Here is a 26,220-nt window from a genome sequence, read left to right on the forward strand (position 1 = left end):
GATAATTATAAGGCTTTTGGTTTATGATTTTATTATGTTTTAGTTATTGGATACTACAAAGTACCAAGATTTGAATAGATTCATACACCACAGTGATAACAATTATCTTTTATAACAATTATAAACAATTATCTTTTATAACAATTATCTTTTATAGCACAGTGCTTGGGGAAAAAATAGTCAGAAATTAATAACAAGATTTAAATTAAAGGCTGTGCCAGAAATCTGTAAGAACACTAAATCAGTTCCAACTTTAAGCAATAATAATTAATATCCACTAATAATTAAGTGGGTGATGTGTAGTTTCAGTTCCAGGTGCCCAAGCTTCCCTTTCTTGTCTCATTATTAAGAATTACAATTGACTGTGCTGCAGATAAACCTTTAAGCAAAGCATATTTCATCTGCTTGCTTAATGGACTGGCATCTTCTTGGAATTCAGAATTCTGGAACTTAATATTGGTTGTGAGATAATTTACGGTTGACTTCAACATCCTCTCACACTGGGAAAACTCTCAGTCTATTTCACAGTCTGAAACTTTATTAACTTTCATTTGCTTAAGTAAAAACATTCCAAACCACATTCTAGAATCTAGAAGAGGATATAGAGATATAGTGGTTATCAGAGTAGAAATTCACAAGACAAAATAAATAAACTAAACTATAAACACTCTGGGAAAGTTACAATGATGCTATTTCAAAAATGGTGTCTTTGTCTAGAAATTCTTGTCTATTTATGATAGTGAGACAGCAAATATAACTTGGGGAGATCAACCCCTAATTGTTTAGTAAGGATTAAATAGGACTCCTTAGATGTCTTAGCACACACTGATCAAGGCAATTACCTCATTACCAGGATAGCTTCCCTCTCCCTCAGGGTCTAGTAGCAAGGGAAGGAATGCTGTGTTCTGTAAGTCAGTGCTATCCAAAGATGATATAATTCAGGTCATATGGGTAATTTTAATTTTCTAGCAGTCATATTTAAGAAAGGAAAAAATGGCTGAAGTTATTTTAACAATATTTTTATTTAACCTAATATATCCAAAATATGTAATCAACATAAGAAGTATTAATGAGACATTTTAGATTTTTTTCTTCACGTCAAGTCTTCAAAGTCCACTGTGTATATTACAATTACAACACATCTCAACTTGCACTAGCCACTTTCAAGTGCTCAAAAGCCACATGGGTTAATGACTACCATGTTGGACAGCACAGCTCTGTGCTCATCTTAACAGACATATGTCTCCAAAGTAGAGGTTTGTTAAACCAAAGACCACATATGTTCTGAAAAATATATATCAAAGGAAGATGCAAGACAAAAATTATATCGTAAGCCTGCTGCCTGCCTGCCTGCCTTCTTTCCTTCCATTCTTACACTGGTCTTTCCTTGTACCAACACTCTGGTCTTGATACTACGCCAAGAAATACAAGTGTGAACAAGACAATTAAGGTCAGAGCCCTCGTGAAGTTGACTATGTAACAGGAGAGAACTTAATTAAATAAGTCTATAATGAATTAGTTACAAATATGAGAAGTGCTTTGAAGGACTCCTGGATGCTATGGAGGATGGAACTTACCTAGTCTCAAGGGAGTTGCTGTGGCTGAATATTTGTGTCTCCCAAAATTTCTATGTTGAAATCTTAACCTGCAAGGTAATGATAGTAGGAGGCAAGGCCTTTGGGAGGTGAATAGGTCATGAGGGTTCTGCCATGAATGGGATTAGTGCCCTTATAAGAGGCTCCAGAGAGATCCCTTGCCCCTTCAACCATGTGAGGTTACGGGGAGAAGATAACCATTGGTGAGGAAGCAGGCCCTCACCAGGCACTGAATCTATGGACCCCGTGATCTTGGACTTCCTAGCCTCTAGAACTGTCAGAAGTAAGTGTTTGTTGTTTCTAAGCCAACCATTTTATGGAATTTCTGTTATAACAGCCTGAACAAAGTAAGACAGGAGTCAAAAATGGCTTCCATCGGGACTTAACATTGACAATGAATGAGTCCTCAAGAACAAGGAGGAATTAACTTAATGGAGCAGGTGGGTGAGAAAAAAAATGTGGGAAGTGGAAATTAATAACATTTTACACAAGGCAGCAGTATAAGAGAAGAGATTCAAAGACAAAAGAGTTTGGTGAGTTTAAACTTTGAAACTGTGGCTGGAGTTTAGACATTAGGAGTATGAAACATAGCCCAAGATGTGTCGCAATCATTCAGAATGCTATAGACCATGTTGGAAGAAGCAGTGTGAAAGCAAGAGTCATCTGAGGAGCTCTGGATCAAAAAAAAAAAGAAATATGGGACACATAGGAAAGACAGTTTAGGGTACACTTTTTATTGTACTTGTCCAACAATAAACCACTGATATGGAGGCCTATCTATAACCCAGTCTGGCCACCACTTTCCCATCTATGCCAATGGTGCAGAACTTCAAATACATAGCTAAAAAACCTAAACATCACTGTACAAATCTAGCCTTTGATTTTATGTACCTTTTGTCCAAGAATAGTAGTTTTTCTTTTTGTACCAATTATTAGTGTGGTCTTCAATACTGCCTGTAGCAATAACAAAATGCAATGCTATAAAAAACAAAGCACGCATCACTCAAAGAAAGCAACTGGCTTGCCCAAGCTATAGAATTATTTTTCCCTCCTTTGCTATCATTAACCTAGAGCAATTAAATTATAATCATGTAACATTTATAATTCATAATTAAATAATTTATATGGACTATTTCCCAACTGTAGTATTCCAATACTATAATTATAAAATTTGGATTATAAAAATTACCCTGTAGAAGGAAAGCCTACATTTTAAACTTTAACTTTCACAAGGAGTAATGGAAATACATTAAAATCTTTGGAGAATAAAGATGACATAATCTAACCCATATTTTAAAGGCTCAGTAAAGACTGTAAGAAGAAGAACAGATAGAAAGCTAGGCAGGGAGATAAGTTAGGAAGTAAAAACAGTAGACCAATCAAGAGATGACAGACTTGGATTAGAGTGTTTGGAGACAGAAGGTAGTTTAGGATATAAAATTGTCTTGACATAGTTATTAATTGCATGTGGGAAGAGAAGATGTGTGGGAGGGCAGTAAAAATAGAAGGTGGAAGTATGGAATCATGGCACCTCCAGAATATTCTTATAAGAAATAGAGTAGATCCTTAACTGAAATATTCCCCCCAAATTAGCATATACTTCTCAGCAAGGCATGAAAGACAAAACCCAGAGCTCCTACTGCTCTGACTGACTGAAGATCCCTCTCTCCTTGTGAGCTATACATTGACCACTGAGCTTGGAGTGCCTCTGAGATATCAGGGAGCCAATGGAAAACTGTGCATGGTAACTTGTATCCTTGCTCTTGTGTGTACATCTGTGCACTGTTCATACACTATGAAAGTAAACCAAGAGATGAAAAGGCAATCCTAAAAGTGGTCATTCTTACCAGTCTCTGAACCCAGATAAATCTTGGCGGTCAGACCTAGCTTAACATGTCAAGGATGAATCCAAGCTTTCTGATTTAAACAAGATGGATACTGGTGCCTTTTTTTGAGAAGAGGAACATTAAAAGAGGAATAGATTTTGGAGTAAACCTTCAAATTCAGTTTGGGGTATTTTCAGTTTGAGGCACCAAGTAGAAGTTGGATATACAAACTTAGAGCTCAGAAGAAAGGTCTTTACTGAGGATATAAATGTGGCAATAGTTGACTTTTGAGAAGTAAAGCACTGAGAGTACATTGTGAGTGTTTAGTACCCAGGACTGAACATTGAGAATCTCCAAAGATGGAATAAATAAGGATAAGCTAATTAAGGAGACAAAGTAGAAAGTAGAAAGATGGGAGTAAACAATATTTCAAAAGGAGGGACTGACCAGCAGTGTTGGGTGCTACCAAGAGGTCGTGTAAAGGAGGATTGGAAAATACCCACTAGAGTTAGTAAACTGGAGGTTATTAGTAACCACAGCTAGGGGAGTACTTTTTAGTACTGAGGGTAGAAGCCAGATTAGAAAGATATGAGGTGTGAGGAAGAAAAGAAGAAAAGGTGACAATAAATAGAAGATTTTAAGTTTGAACATGAACAAGAAGAAAGTTAAGGACCTGACAAAGGATTGGGGATTGTGGTAAGGTTGTCTGACTGTTTTAGAAAGATTTAAGCCTGCTGAATTGAAAACAACAAGAATCCAAGAGAAAGAGGAATTAAAGGTAAAGTATCCTTCCTATGAAGGCGGAAGGGGATGCAATTTAAAACACAGGAGATTGGTCTCAGCTAGAAGAAAAAACAACTTCACTGTAACAGAAGAAAAGAAGGAGAGAACAGATGTCAATTAGCTTATTCAGATGCAAAAGCTCCCAAATATGGCAGTTCCCCTTTATAGCAGATAATTCTCATTCAAGTTTTCCAGAACATAAATGAAAATTCTGGGGGACAGGGGGGAAATACACACACACACACACACACACACACACACACACTCCCTGATATCTCATAGAGTGTGTGTGTGTGTATATATGTATATATATATATATATATATATATATATATATATATATATATATATACATATATACACACACACACACTCTCTTAACTATACTGAGTATCTACTGAGTTATGACAAGTTTCCCAGGGATATCATTCAGAGCACCATCTGCATAGATAAACCTGGAAGACCCATTACCTGTGTATTCCTATGGCAGGCTAGAAGAGCAAAAAGGGACTGATCTAAGTGTCAGAAGAACTTGACTCTATTCCTAACTCTGTCACTCTCAGTTTGGGTAAGTCACTTACCTTCTCTGTTTTATAATGTCCTCATCTGTACCGAGTAGCAACAGGTGATAGATGATTGATGGATAGATAGATATAGAGATAGATAGATAGATTCAGAGAAGAAGGAAGAAGAAATGGCTTTTCAGGAAGCATGTGCAAAGACACAGATATGAAAGGGCTTGTCATGCTTAATGAATTTCATTGTGACTATGCCAGTGAGTTCCTACAACATCCTGAACACTGCGTACTGGGGTTGTATGTAAAGTGTCAAGTATCTCATTACCATGGGGCTCCTTCTGTTACTATTTACTTTTATATTATGGCATACTAATAACATATTCCATATTTGTGTAGCAATTTTATATATATACATATACAAACATATTCCTATTTGTTCCATGAAATACACTTTTAAGGTAGGTATTATTCAATTCCACCCCTAATATTTGTGGGACCCAGGGCAACAGAATAAATGGTAACCCACATACCCTAGGTTTAATATTTAAATTTGTAAATCAAGGTAACTAGCCATATAATAAAACGTTTGGTTTTGCTATTTGAAAATTATACCTTCCTAACGACCCAGAAGTAGCCCAGGGTTGAACTTAAATTCTTTGGACTCCACAGAATCTTCTGTCAAACAGGGCAGCACTGGGAGAACATGCCGCTCGTCTCAAAGCTCAGACCTTCTAGGGTTCCAGATCCTCAGAATGTGGTACAGAATGAGGAAGCATGGGCTCTAGGTGGACATAAACACTTAGTCCTTTGGACTCCTTGCTCCTGGAGGAAGGCCAGAATGGAGTCCAGAACAAAGGCCCTCTCTCTGAGAATTAGAAGATTCATTAGTATTCGTACTATATTACTTTATCATGAAGGTAACTGGGGCTCAGAAAAGTGAGATAACTAACTATTACCTAACCCATCACTAGTATATGGTAAGCTTTCAATATGGTCTGAATAAATGGAGAATAAATGACATACACCTAGTTAGTGACATTGTCTGAAGACAAACCCAGTTTCCCTCTCTCCAGAGCTAATTCTTTTGTTCCAAGCTGATCTAAATACATATTGCTATGTGGGTTTCTCATGATTCTGGATACTCTTTTTGATAGTTTATGTACTCACACACTATGCTAATGTCTAAGTACACACATGCTTATGTGTGCTCATGTGCACGCACGTGCAAACACACACAAACACACAATATGCTAGCTGCAGGCTTCCTCGGGACTATATCTTAAATATGGTTTGTGGCAATTACTGTTTAAAACCAATTTCGTTATTTAATTTTTTCCCTACACAAATTTCATCAGTCATAAGTTCTGACTGATTTATGATTCAGGGATGTAACACTTACACATCTCACCCTCCAAAACAACATTTAAATCTTATCAAAAATTATTTTCTCATTTTCTTAAATTTACTGTAGAAATAAAGTCCTATCATCCACTGAAATGCAGAAAAAAATGAATTTGAAAGTTAAAGGAAGGCTCTGATATTGTCATTATTCAAGTGATTTATGTAATTTTTCTTTTTTCTTCTTTTCCTTCTACATCTACAGCAATGCATGAAGAGAAACAAAGAAGTATGTAAAGAACACAAATTGAAAATGACCAATTGGGTGGGTGTAAAAATAAAACTATTTCTGATCTACCCAACAAAGAGGTCACTGGGAGAGACAATCTTGTGTAATAGAAAGAACACTGGAATTAATGTCAAAAGCTGAGGGACAAAAAGAAACTAAAAGCTATTGAACACTTACCACGTTCCAGGCAAAGGGTGAGTACCTTTCTATACTTTATTGTCTTCCATAAGGTTGACACTAACCTGCCTGGTACTCCCTTATCCCTAAACACTGCAGACAGTTGTAGTAGCTACTTACATGGCATCACGGAATTCTGTAACAATAACATGAATAACAATGAGATGATCATAAAAAAGGGGCAAATGTTAGAAGGGATCTGCACTGTGTTTGAGAAAGAATGTAGGGAAACGTCCAGAGTGTTCCTGTCTCAGACGTAGGTGCCTGCACTGCAAATTCAAGGATCGAAATCAGATCCCATTATTGTCAGTGAATCAGAACGTGTCCTGGTGTGCCTGCCTGTGGGAAAGCCCTACAGAGAAGCTGGTGAATATTTTATGATGAAATCTCAGAGGAGGAACTCGAATGACACCTCATAGTTGTCCCTTTTGTGATTTCACAGAAGAGAAGTGACAAGTGTAAGACCAGTTAGGAGTCACTCAGAAGCTTCGAATTTTAAGGCACTGTAAGTATATTTAACCATTTTGTTAGATGATTAGACATCCAAGTATGTTTCCTTTTCGGGTTTGGAGAAGGAAAATGACTTATTAATAAAACTAATTCAGAAAGCCTAGTTCTGTTTGAATAATCTTTGATAAATTTTTAAAAATAGATTTTATTTTATGTCTTACCTCATTCTTTCATTAATTTACGATCCTTATTTTCAATAAGTAACAAAAGAGAAATGGAATAACTTTAAAGTTTGATTGTAGCTACTCTTAATTGAAGTAATTAAAAGTACATAAAATATAAGTGTTTATGAAAATAAGCAAAGACAAAACAATCTAAATCAGTGTCATGGAATCTCAACTACAGAAAAGGAATTGTTATACTGGAGGGCTTCAGAGTTATACTGCATTTTACTTAAAATATGTGAAGTTATAGAAACTGACATATATTAGATATTTTGTTTGTTTGGTTTTTGTCTAGTGAAATATAATGATATGCCAGATATTGTGCTAGATTTTGTGGGGCTACAATTAGAAATCACATACTAAAAAGAATTCAATCTATAATATTATGGGAGATATATGACTTACAAATACATAACTTCAATACAGTGATAAATAGAATGACTTGGAGATAAAGGAAGTATAGAAGGAAAAACAAAAATTTTTAATTAATACCATTTGTTTCTTAATCAAAGCCTTCAAAACTTTGTTTTTCATATATTTTACCCTTTTGAAAGCAACTTGCTATATGTTGCCAATTGTGAAATACTATAAATAAGTAGTCATTTGGAAAATACAGTTTTAAAATTCAATTTTTTTAAAAAATTAAACATATGAAAAAGAAGAAAAAATGAGTAAAAACTTTTATTCATATCTTAGGAAATATAAAGCAGTGTCAAATTTTTTTCATTTATTTCCTGATACTGATGTCTGTGGTACCCAATTATTGAAAAAGGAAGTCAAAAAATAAGAAGGAAACAGAGCTAATCAAGAAAATAATAAAATAAGGTAATGTTATAATGAAACAGGATTGAATGGCTAACAAATGTGAAAAGACTTAATTTAATAATATCTAGTCCACAGTTTTCCCCTGAAATCTGGGACCATCTGGACTGACCACTTCCTCAAGGGGAAGGTTGGGAACCACTTACATATATTTTAATGTTATCCCTTCAGCCTGAGCACTTCCTCTCTTTTAATTCTATATTTTGAAAAGGCAACTGAGCATTCCTAGCTCTTAGATTGATTACATAAAGTGAAAAGAAAAAGAAAACAAAACTTTAGATCAATTCTACTCTATTTTGATTCTAACTAAAATCGATGTTAAATCTTTACTTGACACAAGAGGTTAATAAATAGGCATTCTCTTAAAAGTGTACTAAGTAGAAGCTCCACATTTCAAAATGCATTTTTTCTATGACAGGTTAAAAACCAGGGGTGTCAAGTACAAGCTACAATTAACTACATGATGGCAGAAAATTCAACCCAAGGAACAAATGATGAAATAAATATTATATGTCTGATTAAAATCATCATCCATAATATCTGGGCAATAAAAAGAACTACCTATACTTAAACATCACATTCTAAGGTTCTCATTTCAATTTTAAATATTAATCTAAACCAAGATGGGTGCTAGGGTAACCCAGGAATATAAAGAAAGAGCTCTCATAGGCTGACTCATAATCATTGACTTGGTTGCCTTAGTTTATGAAAAACACTCAAATGTCCATGAGTTTTCCTTCCACAGAACACATTCAAATTGACTGTTCAGATTGCAAGCTGAGTGGAAAATATCAAAATGGAGGGATTGGGGAGAAAGCCTTTTGTGCTGTGTACTTTCGAGTATCAATAACTGCTGGGAAATGCAGACACAGGGTTTCCCATCTCTATTCCTTTGTTCATGTGCTTATCACCCACATTTATTCCTATTGAAATCTTTCTAATCTTCCTTGGCCTGGCGCATATGTCACACTCAAAGTACAGGGGCTGTGGATAAATGCACTAAGAGGAAGATAAAGAGATTGACAACAAGATCTCAGACAATCATAGCAATGTTCAGTCCATTTAAAGGTGCTTTTGTAAGCAACTGGCAAATTTCACAAAGGTTTTTATGGGGAAGTAATGTGATATTAAGGATGTTTTTTAAAAATTCTGTTCAGACTGACTAAGGATTCAGGAAAAGAGAGATTAACAACATTCAGGTTAATAAATAGGTATTCTCTCAAAAGTGTATTAAGTATAAGGTCCACCTTTCAAAATGCATTAGAACTGCATGTTATTAAAAAAAAAAAAAAAACCTGAATCTTGGCAGTGACAAAAGAGATGGAGAAAAGATAATATGGAACAAAGATTATCAGTTTACCTGATGTTAGTAACTGTACCTGATTCATCTTACTTTCCTCAGTTCCCAGAAAGTCCTCAGTTAGTGCCTGACAAATAAATGAAGTTAAAGAAAAACAACAACAAAAAACTTTGCAGAGATCAAATCAATGAGGTTGGTGATTGGATATGACAATAGAGATGAGTCAAAGATAAGAGGGGTTCCCAACTTGGCAGACAAGAAGGTTGGCGTCAGGAAACTGCTAATATTTGCTAAGTGCATACTAGCTATCATAAAGAATGTCATTCACTGAGATGGGAAACTCAAGACACAAAGCAGACTGAGATCTGGGGGATGATAATAATTAAATTCAAAATGAAGAAGGTTGCATTTGAGTTAGCAGTGGAACCACATGGAAGTAAACAGCATGTTACTGAAAATTTGGATGAGGAACTCAGATGTCAACCTGAGTCAGAAATATACAGGAGACAGGTGAAGTCAATGAAGGTGACTTCACCCAAGGAGAAAAAACAAACTAACAACAACAACAAAAAAATCAGGAACACCTCTATTAAGGACATCGTTCAGCAAACACTAATATTCACCAAGATAACGCTAGTCTCATGGACTCTCTGTCAACAGGTTCAAAGTCTAGCAGAAGAACAAAAACTATAAAAATAATTTGAAGAAAGTGTTATTAGTATTATGACTAATGTATCTACAGAGGAAATGGGTGCATAAAGGAGAAGATGGAGAATTTTACCCGGGAAATAGGTCTGAATGATGCATGGGGCTTGCATGAGCACAAGGAGACCCAAAAGAGCCACTGTCTTGGGACTCATAAAATGTGCATCTCTTCATTACATTGGTGCACAGACTGTAACATTGAAATTGTGAACAAGATATGCTCAGAATTCTTAAAATTAAACACAATAAGGCCTTTGAGCATATAGCTTACATGCTGGGAGAACTACCCATGAAAGTGTCTGAATCAATTCAGATGAGGTCTAGACCAACTGGAGGCTTAATTTAGAATGCAGGCAAAAAACACTTTTGAAAATCCTAAGAGTTTGGTTAACACAAAAAAATAATAAAGTCCCTACTGTGAAATTATAAAGTTCTTTTCTCAAAGCACATTATAAACAGCAGTTGCAAGAACAGTTAACCAAATATTACTGTGCAGAGGGATAGAGTGACCGCCTAAAGCCCTCACAGAAATTCTAATCCAGACTGAGTGTATTTTACTCTGGGTTTATCAGACCAAACCTGGATTATGATGTTGATTCCAAGCAATACCCTCTACAACAATATTGATAAATATCTTTGGAGCTTATCCAGAGGCAGGTAATCCAGAGGCAGGAGCTTATCCAGAGGCAGGTAATCAGGTTTATCAACACACCTACTATATGTCATGCAATTTCAGGTGCTATAAATCCTAAACGTGACCTTGTATTAGACTTCAAATTCAAGGAACAGGCCAAACTTATTTTTCGTAAAATAACATGATCAATGGTTCAAAAGATAAAACTGAATTTCCCCTATGTATATTGTAACCATACTGCATAGATAAAGAATTGGGAAAAACTAAAGAAGAAACAAGTCAAATACCAATAATACCCATGAGGACAGATGAGATGGGTGACATACATAAATGAAAATCACAGAAATGCAACAATCTCAGTTTAGGCAATATTTTAATTACACCCTTCTTTTCTAAATCTTATATTTTTACCACTAATGAGCACAATTAAATTGCACCAACTCTCCATACTATAAATGTGATGATTGCTAAGAGTATGTCAAGTCTGATATTCAGTAAATGTTGGTTTCTTCCTTAATTGATGAAGTCTTGGTAGAAATATATCAAAAAGGTATGTCTTAAAGTCTGAGAAATCTAAAAACTTGATAATTAAGGCATGACTTTTCTCTCTATTATCATTCCTATTCCAATGGCACATTTCCACTGCTTAATTTAAAACTGTCACAGAATATGATGTTTCACATTAGCTTATTCAGAAATCAGTCTTCAACTTGCACTCAGTATCACATAGTCCCTTTTGCTGTCCACTTTTTATTTTTATCTTCTCTTTGAAGCTGCACTAGTAAATAAATAAATGTCATCTACATTAGAGCAAAATCTAGTTCCACCATCTTATTAAATCCCTTCAGTGCTGAAGTCCAAATCTATGTAATAATCTATCTTGAATGCCCAGTGAAATGCAAAAACTAAAATAATACAAAGAAAATTTAGAAATACAGTCAATTTGTGTTCAATTAAATTAGTGGATCTAAGTACAAATAAAGAATATGGAGGAGAGCAATTAAACAAAAATATAGGTATTAATTTTTTGCTACTCCCTTAATATACATGTCAAGTCTTCTGGAATTTCATGTTCAACATATCATTAAGCTATTTTCTTACATCTGACATACAGATATTTTGGAATCCAACAACATACCCCCTGTAAGAATTAACACCAGAAATACACATCAAGAATGATAAAGCTGAAAGGGATCTCAGAAACCACCTGATACAACCCCTTTATTCTGAAAATGAGGAAGCTAAGCTGAAGAGAAGAAAAAAAAGCTTCCCCAAGGTCAAAAAGTCCAATGCTATTTTTATGATACTGTTGCCTTAGACTGAATCAAAGGCCTCTTTTATTCATACCTTCTTAAGAAAAAGGCTGGGTTTCAAACCCAGCAAAAGAATAAATACAGAGGACTGCAGCATACACAGAAGACTTACTTAATGTGCTATCAATAGCTTTAAGAGTAAAAGAAAAGAAGAAAAGCCAATGAGGTAAGAAAGAGTTGACAGAAAGAAGCTTTTTCATTAGACCCAATCAATACTGTATTCCCCCATCACTTAGAGTTTCACCAAGGAAAGTGAAACCAGAGTGAATATGTTCCCTCAAGATTATTTAACACTAAAATGGCTTGTTGGTCTCAACTGTAAATGTAAGGACCAGGCATGCCTGAATTTGAAATCAATGGCAAAGGTTATTTCTCATTAACCCAATGTGAAGAGACCAAAGCCAGTCAAAATAGAAACGGGCCCTTTTCCAAAGTGGTTACACCACCCACTTCCCCTCCATTTCTGGAGCAAAGAGATAAATTAATATAAAGATGCTCTCTTTTTTAGCATTTCCATAGAAACTCCCCCTTTATAAGTAGTTACCCTGCTGAGAAAGAAGAAAGTATATACTGAGTGAAAAAAGGGTGGCAGCTGAGAGGTGGGTTGGGAGGAAGGGAAGACGTAAGTGCTAAGTATTTATCTAATAGCTATACACCAAATGAAAATGGATTAATGATATTTTTGTATTTTAATATTGAACAAAAGGAAATTAATATTAGCTTAAAATGCTAATTCCTTTTCTTGCTCAGCATTTTCACATTTGTGCAGAAATTCTCTTGAAACCTGACTAGTACTGATGCCATGAGCACACTAGTCACCAACAGAATTCATTTCATTTGGATGAGTTATTTCTGACCACCTACTATGGAGATAGCATTGAAATGATAGTGTCCTTTTCCTACAGGAACTCATACTCCAAAGGCAGAGACAGGTACTTACGCAGTAATTATAAGACAAGACAGACTGAACTACAGACGACAATACAGGTGTAAAGCCAAGTGAAGGGGCAGGTAGTGATTCATTCGACCTGGAAGGATCTGAGAAGATCTGGCATAAGAGATGGGAGTTGGGCTGGACTGCCGCAGGGTGGGAAAATGTGGGGCAATGTCTGAGTAAGGGAAAAACAGGTACGGCAATTATCAGCATGCCTTGTGGGGAAACCAACTATAAATTATGGAACTGAAATGGTCAGATGCTGTAAATGTTCTATGTATACAACAAGGCTGGGGTTGGCTAGAGCACTGTGGGAGGAGAGGTAGAGAAAGAACCTTGATTATGCAGCATATTCATGTTGATAATATATATAATCAAACAGCATGCTCTCAGCCAGGTCTTGAGCCCACGTATATTTTTAAAAGACAAATTGTAGTGAATTTTTTAAAATTAAGAAATTATTATTTTTCTTGAAATTTAGACATTACAGGAGAAACTGTCCAGAAGAACACAGCAAAACTACAACTTGGAACGCAGTAATACAAATCTGGCCAGAGTTAACAGAATTATAGATTGCCCTACAGGAAAAGAACAGGTACTTCTTCATTATTGCCATATCCTATTCCCAAGCACATGACAAAACAGTTATTCAATAGGTGTCTGACAATATAACTTGACTATAGATATTTAAAAGCAACTACTCACATTTAAATTGCTCAAAACAAAAAAGCAGATGGATAATCTTGCTACCATCAGTGGGCAATGTCCCACAGGAGACAGCTATGGTGTAGCACTAAGGCACAGGCTTATGTTTATAGGCTTAGTTTCTGTGTTTGCTCTGCCTTTCATAGTTATATGACCTAATTTACCACTTCAGGGGCTCACTTCCCTCCTCCATAAGGTGGGTGGTTGTAATGAGCGCTGATGTTTTTTAACACAAACCCAACAACACTTTAAATCACATACCCCACTAGGTGGATCTCCCAAGGCTGATGTCACAGTTACTCATTCTCAAGTGCAGACGTGTAATAGCATGAGACAAAAGCTTCAGACTGAATGTGGTTGCATAACATGATAAAGAGAACAGGCAGGACTGTGCTTTAGGTGAAAGTAACGGGACCCAAGGATCCTCCATCTTCAGGTTTCCAACCAAAATGGTGGTCCCATTAGCAGAATCATGAGTGGAATTTGAACTCAAAAAGCCATATAGTAACCCAGAAATGCAGCCCAGCAAAACCTCAAAGAAGGGAATTATGTGGAAACACTAGGAAAAGCATGATTTCTAAGTGCATTTCCTTCTTCGTGCTGCTTTTCTCATGACCTGTAGGTGGAGAGGGAGGAGAGGCAGACCTCTCAGGATACCAGAACTTCAAGATGCTACCAACTATTGATACTTTCCTGAGCAAAAGCTACAGAGGAGAAGGGCCCTGGGGCCTATCAGAAGTCAGGTCCAGCAAGGAGGCAAACAGGAACCCTCTCCACCATTCTGAAGGGAAAGTAAATTTCCAGTCTCTCAGAGCGGTATCCCACAAGAAGAAGACTTCAGAGAAAACTTGGGTTTCTATCAACGTGACTTCCTTTCTAGAATCCTGATCTTCAGAATCATCACCTCATTTGCCACTTACATTTAACTTCATGGCTACACGCTGGTTACAAAAATCCTCTGCAGTCCTCCCTGAAGTAATAAAGCATGACGATGACACTGCTTTAACTCTCTCCATCATGAGAAACTTGGTCTTCCTTGGAATTTGAGATTCTGCTTATTTTTCATCATTTTTTTTATTAATTACAGACACTGACCAATCTTTTCTAGCCTCTTTAGGTGATTTTAGGTGGCTATCCTGTCTTAAAGTCTTCTCCCCAACATAATATTACATTTGGTATGGATAATATAATAATATGTGGACAGCTCAGCTAGAGCTATTTATCTAAAATCAGAATCTGACACTTATTCTACCCAGGCAATTTGACTACAGATTCCTACTTTTGGTACTTATTTAAATTTTGCCCCCATTCTTAATTATTTGAGGAGTATTATCTGACTCTAGGGCACTGTGAAGGTGACCTGGGTCATCTTTTGAATTCCCAAAATTAAAATAAAACATTAAAGTCACCAGTAATAATAAAAAATGCATCTTCTGGAAATTTTTCTTTTTTCTTTTTATAATAATTTATATAAGCTTACAGATTTTCTCTCCTCAATCTCATTCACACTTCATTTTAATCCCCCTTTTTACCTTAGGTTTAAAAAATGTCTAAAATGCTGCAGTACACTGGATTTAATTCCTAATTTTTTAAGGCCTAAATTGGAGTCAAAAGAAATAAAGACTGATATTTTAGGCAAAGAGATGTTTAATAGCACATTTCAGGTAATTAAACCATGGGATGTAGTTAGGAATGTTCTAAACAGCACACTAGGAAAATAGTTTTAATATTTCCTGTGTAAGTAGGAAACAGGGAACAGATGAGTATTTCATGTCACGGGTCACGGTCATGAGTGTACCTCCTGGGAGGAGGGGAGCTATTTAATGACTTTTCAAGCTAAAAAGCCTCTTAGATATCCTTTAATATAGTACCACTGTTTTGCAAAGAAAGACACTGAGGCCCATTTCCAGTGCTGGCAGAGTGAAAAGAAAAGTCGACTAGGAAAAACAAACCTGAGTTCAAACCCAGAATTTACTTCTCACTAGTCTCGTGAACTTGAGAAACCCCAGGCTTGCTATACCTCATCATCTTTATGTAAGAACTGGAGATACTAACTTCAGAATCCCTTTTCCTTTGAGGCTTGCTGTAAAGGTAAGGTTCAAGGAGTAGGTGTGTCATTTACTCATTTATTTAACAGTGATCAAAGAACTGCAGTGACACAGGCAAGATGCTAGTGCTGAGAATCTAGCAATGAACATGTCATGGTCCCATCCTTAGGAGCTCACATGCTGGTCAGGAAGATGAAGCACATAAACACATCATATAATGTGGCTCAGGTTTTGGACAACCATTAAACACTGGAAAGACTCAACAATAAGCAAAACGAAGGGACCATCATTATAATTAAAATTAGTGTGCACAGTTTCTAGGCCTCATAAATGTATTCTAAAGGGATTAATGAATAAAATAATTATTCTTGTTTCAGGGTCACAAGGTATGAAGTGATGGGACTTGAACAGGTTGGTTATTCTCAACCTTGGCTGCACATCAGAATCTCCTTGGAGGTTTAAAACAAACAAACAAGCAAAACCGATAACTGATGTCTGGGCCCCAGAGTAGATACAAGAAATCAGATTTTCTGGTTGTGTGGCATTAGCACATTATAAAAGCTCCCAGGTGATTTCATTTTCAGCTAGGCTGAGAACCACTGGCCTGTATAATATCTAAGCTCTAACGTTTCGTGATTTGACTACTGATTTATTTATCCCATATTATTTTCTAGGAAACTAGGTTTGGTCTTAGACCTTAGGGTTTCTCTAATGACCTCTGAAAAGTCATTAAGAAAAGGCTGTACACACTTAAATTCCAGTGAAGGGGCATTAACAGAAGTATGATTAGAAGCAGGGAGCCTGGGGGTGTATAAGTACCACAAACTAATCAAATGACTAACAACAGGTGGACAAATAAGGAGGACATTACAAAGTTTGTCTTGTCAAAGGCACTTAATTATGCAAAAACCACTGAACTTGGCCCAAACTCATGTATGAAATCCACCTAGGTGCCACACATGTAAAAGCCATATTCAGAATATATTCACAACTAAACTAGGTCAAATATCTTTAGAAGTTTGTTAGACACGAAATATTTTGTTTCAATTTTAAAGGACTAGAAATACTATTAAGGTTTTCTACTTTCCTCAATATTTTTCTTTGCCTAAAATACATTTGCTTATAGGATTACCCTTCCAAGGTAGTAGGCATAAATCAATGGAGGAGGAGAAGTTCCCTAAAGAGTTCAGAGTAAGGTTATGATAGCCTTACACAGAGGGGTATTTAGGATCTTCATCATACTGTAAAACTATTAACCAATAAATAATACCATTACCCAACTTTTCACCTTAGCATTCCACAGTGTTTTGTAGTTTGGGAATGATACCTATTATCTGATGCATACCAACCTGCTTCTCCCCTAGTTGTCCTCCATCTCAGCAAAGGCACCACTCATTATTGAACTGTTTAGGCAGGAATCATCCAGGCACCTTATGCTCTCTTGGCCCATACCTGCCTATTATCAGGCTCAGGTCATTCTACCTCCACCTACTCTTTTCACATCCATGACCACTGCCATAATGTTCTGTGTCAACATCATCTATACCTAGACTAGTGGTTCTCAAACTTTTGGCTCTCAGGACACTTTTACAGTCCTAAAAATTACTGAATACCCCAAAGAGCTTTTGTTTATGTGGCGTATATTCCAATATTTACCATGTTTATAAATTACAACAAATGTTTTCAAATATTTATTAAAAATAACAATAAGCCCATCAGATGTTAATATAAATATGTGTTTTAATGAAACCTGACTATATTTTCCAAAACAAACAAAATGAGTGAACAAGTAGTTTATGTGCTTTCCAATGTCTTTAATGTCTGCCTTAATACAAATCAGCTGGGTTCTCAAATCTGTCTCTGCATTTAATCTCTTGTGAGATGTTGTGGCTTTAGTTTCTAAAGATAACCTGGCCTTACATGGATACATGGTTTAAAAGGGAGGAAAATTTTAATAGCCTTTTCAGGTGATTGCGGATATATCATCTAGTCTCTGGAAGATGCCGTTGGACACTTGGGACAGAATGAGTGAAAAAAGATGAATAATTAGTATTATTAGGAAATATCATTATGAAAATCGTTTTAAACTTGTAGACCCACTGAAAGGTCTCCAAGGAGCTTCCAGGGCCTGCGTACCGCACTTTGAGAACTGCTGGCCCAGACTGCTGCCCTGGCCTCCTTATGATTCCTTAGCTTCCACTCTGGCTCCCCTACAATCCACTCTCCTCTCCAAAGCCAGAGTGTCCATTTAAATATGCAAGCCACGGGCTTCCCTGGTGGCGCAGTGGTTGAGAGTCCGCCTGCCGATGCAGGGGACACAGGCTCGTGCCCCGATCCGGGAAGATCCCACATGCCGCAGAGCGGCTAGGCCCGTGAGCCATGGCCGCTGAGCCTGCGCGTCCGGAGCCTGTGCTCCGCAACAGGCGAGGCCACAACAGTGAGAGGCCCGCGTACCGTAAAAAAAAAAAAAAAAAAAAAAAAAAAATATATATATATATATATATATATATATATATGCAAGCCACATTATATCACCACCTACTTCTGACTCTCTTTGGACTCTAGATTAAAATATGCAACCTCTCTGAGGGTCTCCAAGGCCCTGCACAACTCAGCCCTGGCAAGCTTTCCAACATCACTTGGACCCCTTGCTCCCGTCACTCCAGTTACACTTCAACTTCTTCAAAAGCACCGAACTCCCTCTCACCTCAGTCTCATGCAAGCTATCCTCCTCTGCTTTGAACATTCTTCTATCCTTTTCTGCCTGCCTCACCCTTCAGAACTCAGCCTACATGATTCTTCCTCAGAGAGATGTTTCCTGAACAAATGATAGAGATAGTATTTTCATTTTACAAATCAGCAAACTGAGGCTCAAAGTATTAAGAAACTTGCCTAATGTTCTCACAAATAATATCTCCAGAATTTGGATTCAGATCCCACACCAACGTCCATGAACTTAATCACTCTGTTACACAGTCGCTTAAACAGTAACTGTAAAAAAATTTTAAAATTAAAAAAAAATTTTTTTTTGTAAAGGCTAAATCCTACAGGGCTCTCCTGACCTTGTTATTAACCTCTTTACTTTTGAAAACATCTGAAGCAGTTGTTTATGTTTATAGTCAAGAAAGTCTTCCCCTCTGGACCCAAGTCTCCCAGTGGGTCCTTAGGTGTCCCAAGTGACACCCCTGACATCTCCGAGGCTCCCGCATGCAGAGAGGGACATCCCAGCCAGGAGCCTGGGAACAGCACATGACAACACAGCCACAGGACTGCTTCTGCAGTACTGGCCTGCAGACCTCCAGCAGCCTTCTCACTTCACTCCTCCTCCTCACTAGAGATCCTCCCTGGGGGCTCCAGATCATACCCAGAGCAAAGTAACATGACCCTCCACATTTCCTTGAACTGTTCATCGGATTTTCCCCAACTGGAGTGTCCCAGCTTCAAATCACATTGAGTTCTTCAGATTCAGCCTCCTTAGCTCGAGGTGGTGGGAGATAAATACAGATGATCCGCAGGGTGCGGGCTGGGGTTTCTGAAACAGTTTAGCCACTTCCTGACTCCATAAACCTGAACAAGTCTGTCTGCTACTTTGAAGCTTAATTATCTTATTTCAAAGATGGGGCTAACTATGTCAGTGGATCGTTATGAAGAATAAAAGGGGCAGAAGTTGTGAAGAAACTCCGTAAATCCTGACGTTATACAGTCAAGGAAGTTATCATTAAAAGTTATTATCGGGCCTCCCTGGTGGCGCAACTGGTTAAGAGTCCGCCTGCCGATGCAGGGGATACGGGTTCGCGCCCCGGTCTGGGAGGATCCCATATGCCGCGGAGCGGCTGGGCCCGTGAGCCATGGCCGCTGAGCCTGCGCGTCCGGAGCCTGCGCGTCCGGAGCCTGTGCTCCGCAGCGGGGGAGGCCACAACAGTGAGAGGCCCGCATACCGCAAAAAAAAAAAAAAAAAAAAAAAAAGTTATTATCATATATGATTAATTTAGAGACATTTTGCATCTAAGGCCCCTCCCTCTCACAGATGCTTAGAAAGTGGCCTCAGAACCAGAGCCCTTTATTTTTTTTTAACTTTTTATCTTTTTAATTAATTTTTATTGGAGTATAGTTGCTGTACGATGTTGTGTTAGTTTCTGCTGTACAGCAAAGTGAATCAGCTGTACGTAGTCATATCAATATATCACCTCTTTTTTGGATTTCCTTCCCATTTAGGTCACCGCAGAGCACTGAGTAGAGTTCTCTGTGTTTTACAGTAGGTTCTCATTAGTTATCTATTTTATATATATTAGTGTATACATGTCAATCCCAATCTCCCAATTCATCCCACCACCACCCTGCCCCGGTATCCATACGTCGTTCTCTAGGTCTGTGTCTCTATGTCTGTCAGAGCCCTTTAGATGTGCTGCATTTCTCTTTGGACAACAAGTAAAGCTCTGTAGCTTGATGGGTAGGCCATCAGGTAGAATCCAAAATGTAGTATATTAACTTGGTCTCCTATGTCTAGTGAGACTGTTTATGAGAGTTCTCGTAAAATGTATAATAATTTTAGAAAGAAGTCATAGCAAATATACATTATGACAAAGTACTCAAGAAAGAGACAAGAAAAGACTAATTACTATTAACAAATTTTTCAAACCAAATCAACACTGTAATATCTATGTAAAAATATGCTCTCAACAAGACTAAAAGCAATAGTTTTTGGCTAGTAAGCCCAGTACTTTCTTTAAAATATAATTGTATGAGACAAAACTTTAGTTTCTAAAGATCTTCTAAAATATTCCTATTGCTTCCTCAAATACAGACTGCCTCATTTCCTACAAATTGTTTTTCTAAGTCTGTTCAAGAATATCAACTTCATTAAAACTTAGACTTAATCCTGAGTTATGGCTTGATCAGATCTCTGTGGGATGAAAGAAATCAAGAGATCACAGTACCTGCTATTTTAAAACGATCTTACAATGGAAACATAATTTGTTGATGAGAATGCACTGCTGTAGAGAAAACAGGATTAAAAAAACACATACAAAATATCAGTTAAAACCCTAGGGTGGGTTTCTAAAGAGAAAAGCCTGGGTTTTTTTTTAACAAGACATTAAGCCAAATATCATTTAATTAGGCTGATTTTGTAGTTCAGATATGAGTCATACTTTTAAAGGAGAAAATACAATAAAACTACTTGCTATTAATGTAAAATATCACCTGTCATGTGAATGTATTCTTGATCTATATATTGACCAGAATTATTTCAATTTATAAAAATCTAATTCATATTCCATAAATTACATGATTAAGCATTTCTCCTTTTTTGTCAGTTTTCTTCTTGAAGTTTCTATTTTCTGTGATGCTTCCCTCATCAACATCAAAGGATATATTTGATAGTAAAATTTGGAATGAGTATGCTATTAAATACTATACATCTACCAAAACAAGTCAGAAAAATACTAAAATATTTTGAGTAACCTCAATTTTTATAACAGAAACAAGGATTCAGAAACAAGCAGAAACAGGGGCTCAGAAAAATGACAAATGACAATCAACAAAATTTAGTAAAATTGTAATAACTTCTTTGATTTATTTTATCCAGTCGGTATAAATATACTACATCATTCTTTAAGAGGGAGGTAATATAAAACCAAAAACTTAAGTTATGAAAAACATCTAATGTTTTTTAGGTGAGGAATTTTCCTGATTACTTCTGTTTTTTTAATTCTCTGGCTTGAGGGAAGGAATTAAATTATATAGAAAAATAATAAAATCACAAAATCACTTACAATACATAGATTTAGGCTTATCTAACTACTCTGTACTTTCCAGAGGGGCTCTCATTTGAAAACTCAAAGAGTGATACGAATGACCTCCAAGGTTCCTGGCTGCTCCAAAATTCAAAGATTCTATAAACACCTTTCCCTTCCTGATGGTGAATGCTATCCATTACCTGCAGCAACTCCTGAGTCAAAACATAAATAATTCTGGAGTCAATCATTTGTACAGATGTTTCTATTCAAAAGTAAAACAAATATTGGAAATAAATAAGCCATGTAATTCACGTGGATGTGCTAATAGCTTAGATATGGCAAATTAAGTGGTATCAACATTTAAGCAAGTATTCCAGCAGGTCTGGCTCATACAGGTATTTCACATATAAATAATTATTCAAGTAATAATGACCATAGGAATGCTCCTTTCTTTATTAGAAAGTCCACAAACAGAACTGTTCTAAAGGCTTTTTTATGGTTCAGTGCCTTCGGCCAACGTGCCAGTTCAAGGTCTCCAACATTTCATTTCTAAAGAGCTACAGCCCGCACAGTGCCTAAGGGGTTAACTATTCCTACACTGTCTGTATGTCTTCACTGTTGGATTTACTTTTATAATGCAGGCTGCTATAGGATGGTCACTTTATTTTTTTAATTTATTTTATTCAAGTAGAGTTGATTTACAATGTTGTGTTAATTTCTGCTGTACAGCAAGGTGATTGTTATACACATATTATACATTTTTTTATATTCTTTTCCATTATTCAGTATCACAGGATATTGAAAATAGTTCCCTGTGCTATACAGTAGGACCTTGTTGTTTATCCACCCTACATATAATAGTTTGCATAGGATGGTCATTTTAGAATCCCAATTGCCTATGTCTCCTTCTACCCATAACCTCCTCTATGAGACTGTATTCCTGTTCTAATTACAAAATAATAATGATAACAATCCTTAATGGTAAAAATAAATAACACACAAAATTATTTCCATTCTCTGACAGAGGACACCCGGTTCATCATACCACTTTTTTCTGTGTTGTGTTGTGAAGTGCACAGGCAAGAAGAATCAACTGGATCAAGTTCTAGTCCCAATCTTTCCACAATCTAGCTGTGCAATCTTGTATAAACCACCAACTTGCTATGGCTCAAGGATTTCTTATCTTAGGAAGGATTTTGCTACACAATCCCAGTGTAAGCCATCACTGTGCTCCAGGGAGGGCATTCACAAAGCATCTGAGGTGCCCTGTGGTCCTGGAACTGCACAACAGGAGATCTTGCCCTGCCAATTCTCACATTTTCATAATGCAATATCATGATTTTGAAATCTGAGATCTTTACTGTGTAATTTCAGTATTCCCTCTGTGTTTATGAGGTTTCAACATGATATGTATCAGAACTTGGTGAGCTAAGACAAGGATTAAGAGACACTCAATGTGTCAACCCTGAAATCAGAAATACAACTGTGGCCTTTCCCATCCAATACCTGACTTAGCTTCACTGTTTCAGGCTCTCTCCCCTGGCAAGTCTGGTCCATGGAACTTGTGTCTCGACAGAAACTCAGAGTGGAAATTCTTTATCAGTACAAGTTATTCTACTTTACCATTTGTGACTCAGTTTGTAGTTCACAGAATATAGCTTAGAAAGGCTAGTGAGTTCAAGGATAACTCAAATATTAAGTGAACGTAACATCAAAGTGCTTGTAAAACAGATTTGCTCAGATAGTTTTTTTCCTTTTGGTGTTTAGCAACTTTCTCCCAATCCAACTAAAGAATCCTCTCTGGAATTGAGATGTGGAAGGTGCTATATCTCTCTATATAGGCTCATCCCCTACTACATGAATCATAGTCACTGACGGCAAATCAACAGGTTAATTGTTTGGCTTTGTTAGTAGCAATAACAGGACACTATCATCTTCCCCAAAAGCTTTGCTGCACCCTACACTCCCATGTTTCTAAGCTAAGCTTCATAACAAACTGAAGTCCATGGTGGACAGAAACATGTGTGCTGCCTTTGCACTGGGCATGTCTTAACAGGTCCTGTCACCTCTCTGCCAGATTATTACTGTGACACTTAAGCTAAAGGAATTCACCAGTCATGATCTCTTTACAGAAATGTACACCAAGTGGATGAAAAAGAGGGAAAAGTTAAATGAACATTGAAAAGAACAATAAACTCAGCAATTCCCTCAAATTCTCTATTTTCTAATGAGATGCTAAGGAAAAGGTCACAGGAAGCAATTTCCTTATGCAAAATTAAGCCATGCATATCACTCGTCTCCAAATCAACTTCAACAAAGATCAGTCAAGTTTATCTTATCCATTCACAAAAACAATCTACCTATCATCTTGATGACCTTGTTTGTAACTGAGGAGGCTGAGTAGGATCTATTCACAAACATTATTATCCCAACTAGAGTGCAAGAACATACTTCAGAGACTGAGATATAAGAGTCCCATGGAATTCAGAGCTTTGAAGTCCCTTGCAGACCACATAAGCCCTGAGAGAAAATGGACCCCAAATGATCCTTGCACAACAATACAAGGGATTTGACTTCCCCCTAATATGAATTATTTACTGTGCAGAGATAACTCTAGTATTTTGCATACATCTTCCCTTTATAAAATGAACAGGCCATATTAATTGAATATAAAATAATAGGCTTTATTGGCTCCTGCCTTCAGATCATAATTATTTTTATTTACTCCTGAAATTTACTATTTCATCAACATCACGGAATAAGAAAATGAGCCCACTAGGGAGTGAATAACGTCATGAAAACTCAATGGAAAAATGAGATGAGATAGCTTCTCCATAAGGCTTAATCCCAAATTTCTAAATTAATTCTGAGCCCCACTTGTCCAGACTTTCCAAGTGTTTTCTTCACCCAATGACCCTAGCCCATATGCTTCATTCCTGGAACCCAGGAGAACATCACAGTCAGAGTTGCAAAGATGCTAACCTAAACTAGTCAACTGATCACAGAGCAAGCTTTCTCTCAAGACAGTATTTCCTTTCAGTTGCCCACAGTAAGGGTAGATCATCTGCAGATTGCAAATGACCCGGTGGGCCACACCCAGAGGATCAATAAAGTCTGATGGAAGCACAGACCTTAGAAATTCTGCTTTCATTCTCTCCAGGTAGCCTGGCTTAAAATGGGAATAATCACTCTGAAATTTTGAGGTATCCAATTTCCCTTTGTAAACAGAGACACATCAAAGACCAACCATTTGAATTTAGGGCCAAAGAAGAGAATCAGCTTCAGAAAGGCCAGGCCTAGAAGATCTCTGATAAGTCTAAAGTTTTCTTTGCACTCCCTGAGACCAAACTGCAGATACTACATTGTTCCCGTAATGTCCCAAGAGTAAGTGTGAGTGTGCAAAGGATGGGAGGAATAGGACAGAAAAGTTGATGAGCAGAGCCATTGGAAACAACGAGAGTAATGGGAGGAAGGGAATAGGAAAAGGAGGTCTGTGTAAAAGGAAGTGAAAGGGCACGGGTAAAAATGGGGAGATGAGAAATTGATCAGAATGTGAGAAAGACTGGACATGATGTGTTGCTAGAGAAAGATTTAGAAAAAGACAGTAAATTTAAGTTCATCTGGTGTCTACTAAGCGTCTATTATGTGTTAAGAATTGTGCTAAGTGTTATGAGAGATATAGGGAGGAAGGTTTATTTATATTTAGGTCCTCAGTAGGCAGATTAAACACTGGCTGGCTGGATGGATGGATGGATGGACGGATGAAGGGATGGATGAGAAAGAGAGAGTGAGGGAGAATGAGGTGATCACTGCCCTCAAGGACTCTACAAGCTTTATGGGACCAGGAGCATCTATATATATAACTCTCATCCTAGTCAAACCGTGGTTTCATCAAGGTATAAAGTGTTTTCCTGAATATGGGACAAGGCGCTATTAACTAACAGAGAGCGACCGAAAGATGTCTGAACATTTTTGGAGAACGGGGGCCAGAATGGAAGAGGGGGATCCTGGTTCTCTTCCATGGATGCCCCCAGGTGCTTTTCAGAAGGGGAGGGGGGTGTCAGCCTCTAGAGAGCCCACCGTCTGTACCTCTACTGACCTGGTCTCCGCCTCACTGGCCTCTTGCGGCCGCTGCAGAAGCGCACTTTGCTGAATACCCCGAGGACGTGCCTCTCGCACAGGGAGCGCCCGTCTTTGCTGGGGCTGGAACGGCGCTTGGAGGCCGACACCCGGTCGCTGTTGGACTCCCTCGCCTGTCGCTTCTGCCGGATCAAGGAGCTGGCTATCGCTGCAGCCATAGCTGCTCAGCGCGGGCCCCAGGCCCCGGGTTCCACTGCGCCCTCGGGATCACGCTCCGCCGGGGCGAGGGCAGGACCTCGGCGGCCTGGAGGGAGAGGGCACGCGCGTGGAGGCAGTGCTAATATTTGAGAAGGCCGCAGTACCGAAAACCCGGCGCCCACAACGTTAGTCAGAGTCTGGGCAGTGGCGACAAAATGTGTGAAAATCCAGATGTAAACTTCCCCAACCTCTGGCGGTGGGGGCGGGGCGGTCCCAGGCCTTCCTGTTAACTAGACTCTTGCACCCCAAACTTGCACCCCAAGGCGATCCGCGTCCAAGGGGCAGTGGGGAGTTTGGTCACACTCCGTTCGGAGTACCAAGTGGAAAGGGAAGAAGGATGTCCAAAACAACAAGCCGTGCCCCTGTTGGAGAGGCGCAAGCGTTGTAAGGTGTCCAAAGTATATCTACACATACAGACATCTAAAACCCGTTTACAAAGCAGTCTGGACCGGGGCGGGTAGCGTGCCCCCGGTAGAAAATACT

At 37.8% G+C, this 26,220-nt stretch overlaps 1 protein-coding gene across 1 annotated transcript in view; it reads right to left on the bottom strand.

Annotated features, from left to right (window-relative positions):
• FGF12 (fibroblast growth factor 12) overlaps nucleotides 1-25,697 on the bottom strand; it is a 253,311-nt gene extending 227,614 nt beyond the window's left edge. Inside the window, exon 1 of the mRNA XM_060100132.1 lies at nucleotides 25,499-25,697. Coding sequence (XP_059956115.1) covers nucleotides 25,499-25,697 — 199 coding nt within the window. The remainder of the gene's footprint in view (nucleotides 1-25,498) is intronic.
• Between the last annotated feature and the right edge of the window lie 523 nt (nucleotides 25,698-26,220).

Source organism: Mesoplodon densirostris, chromosome 5, assembly GCF_025265405.1.
Source record: "Mesoplodon densirostris isolate mMesDen1 chromosome 5, mMesDen1 primary haplotype, whole genome shotgun sequence".
Taxonomy (NCBI): domain Eukaryota; kingdom Metazoa; phylum Chordata; class Mammalia; order Artiodactyla; family Ziphiidae; genus Mesoplodon; species Mesoplodon densirostris.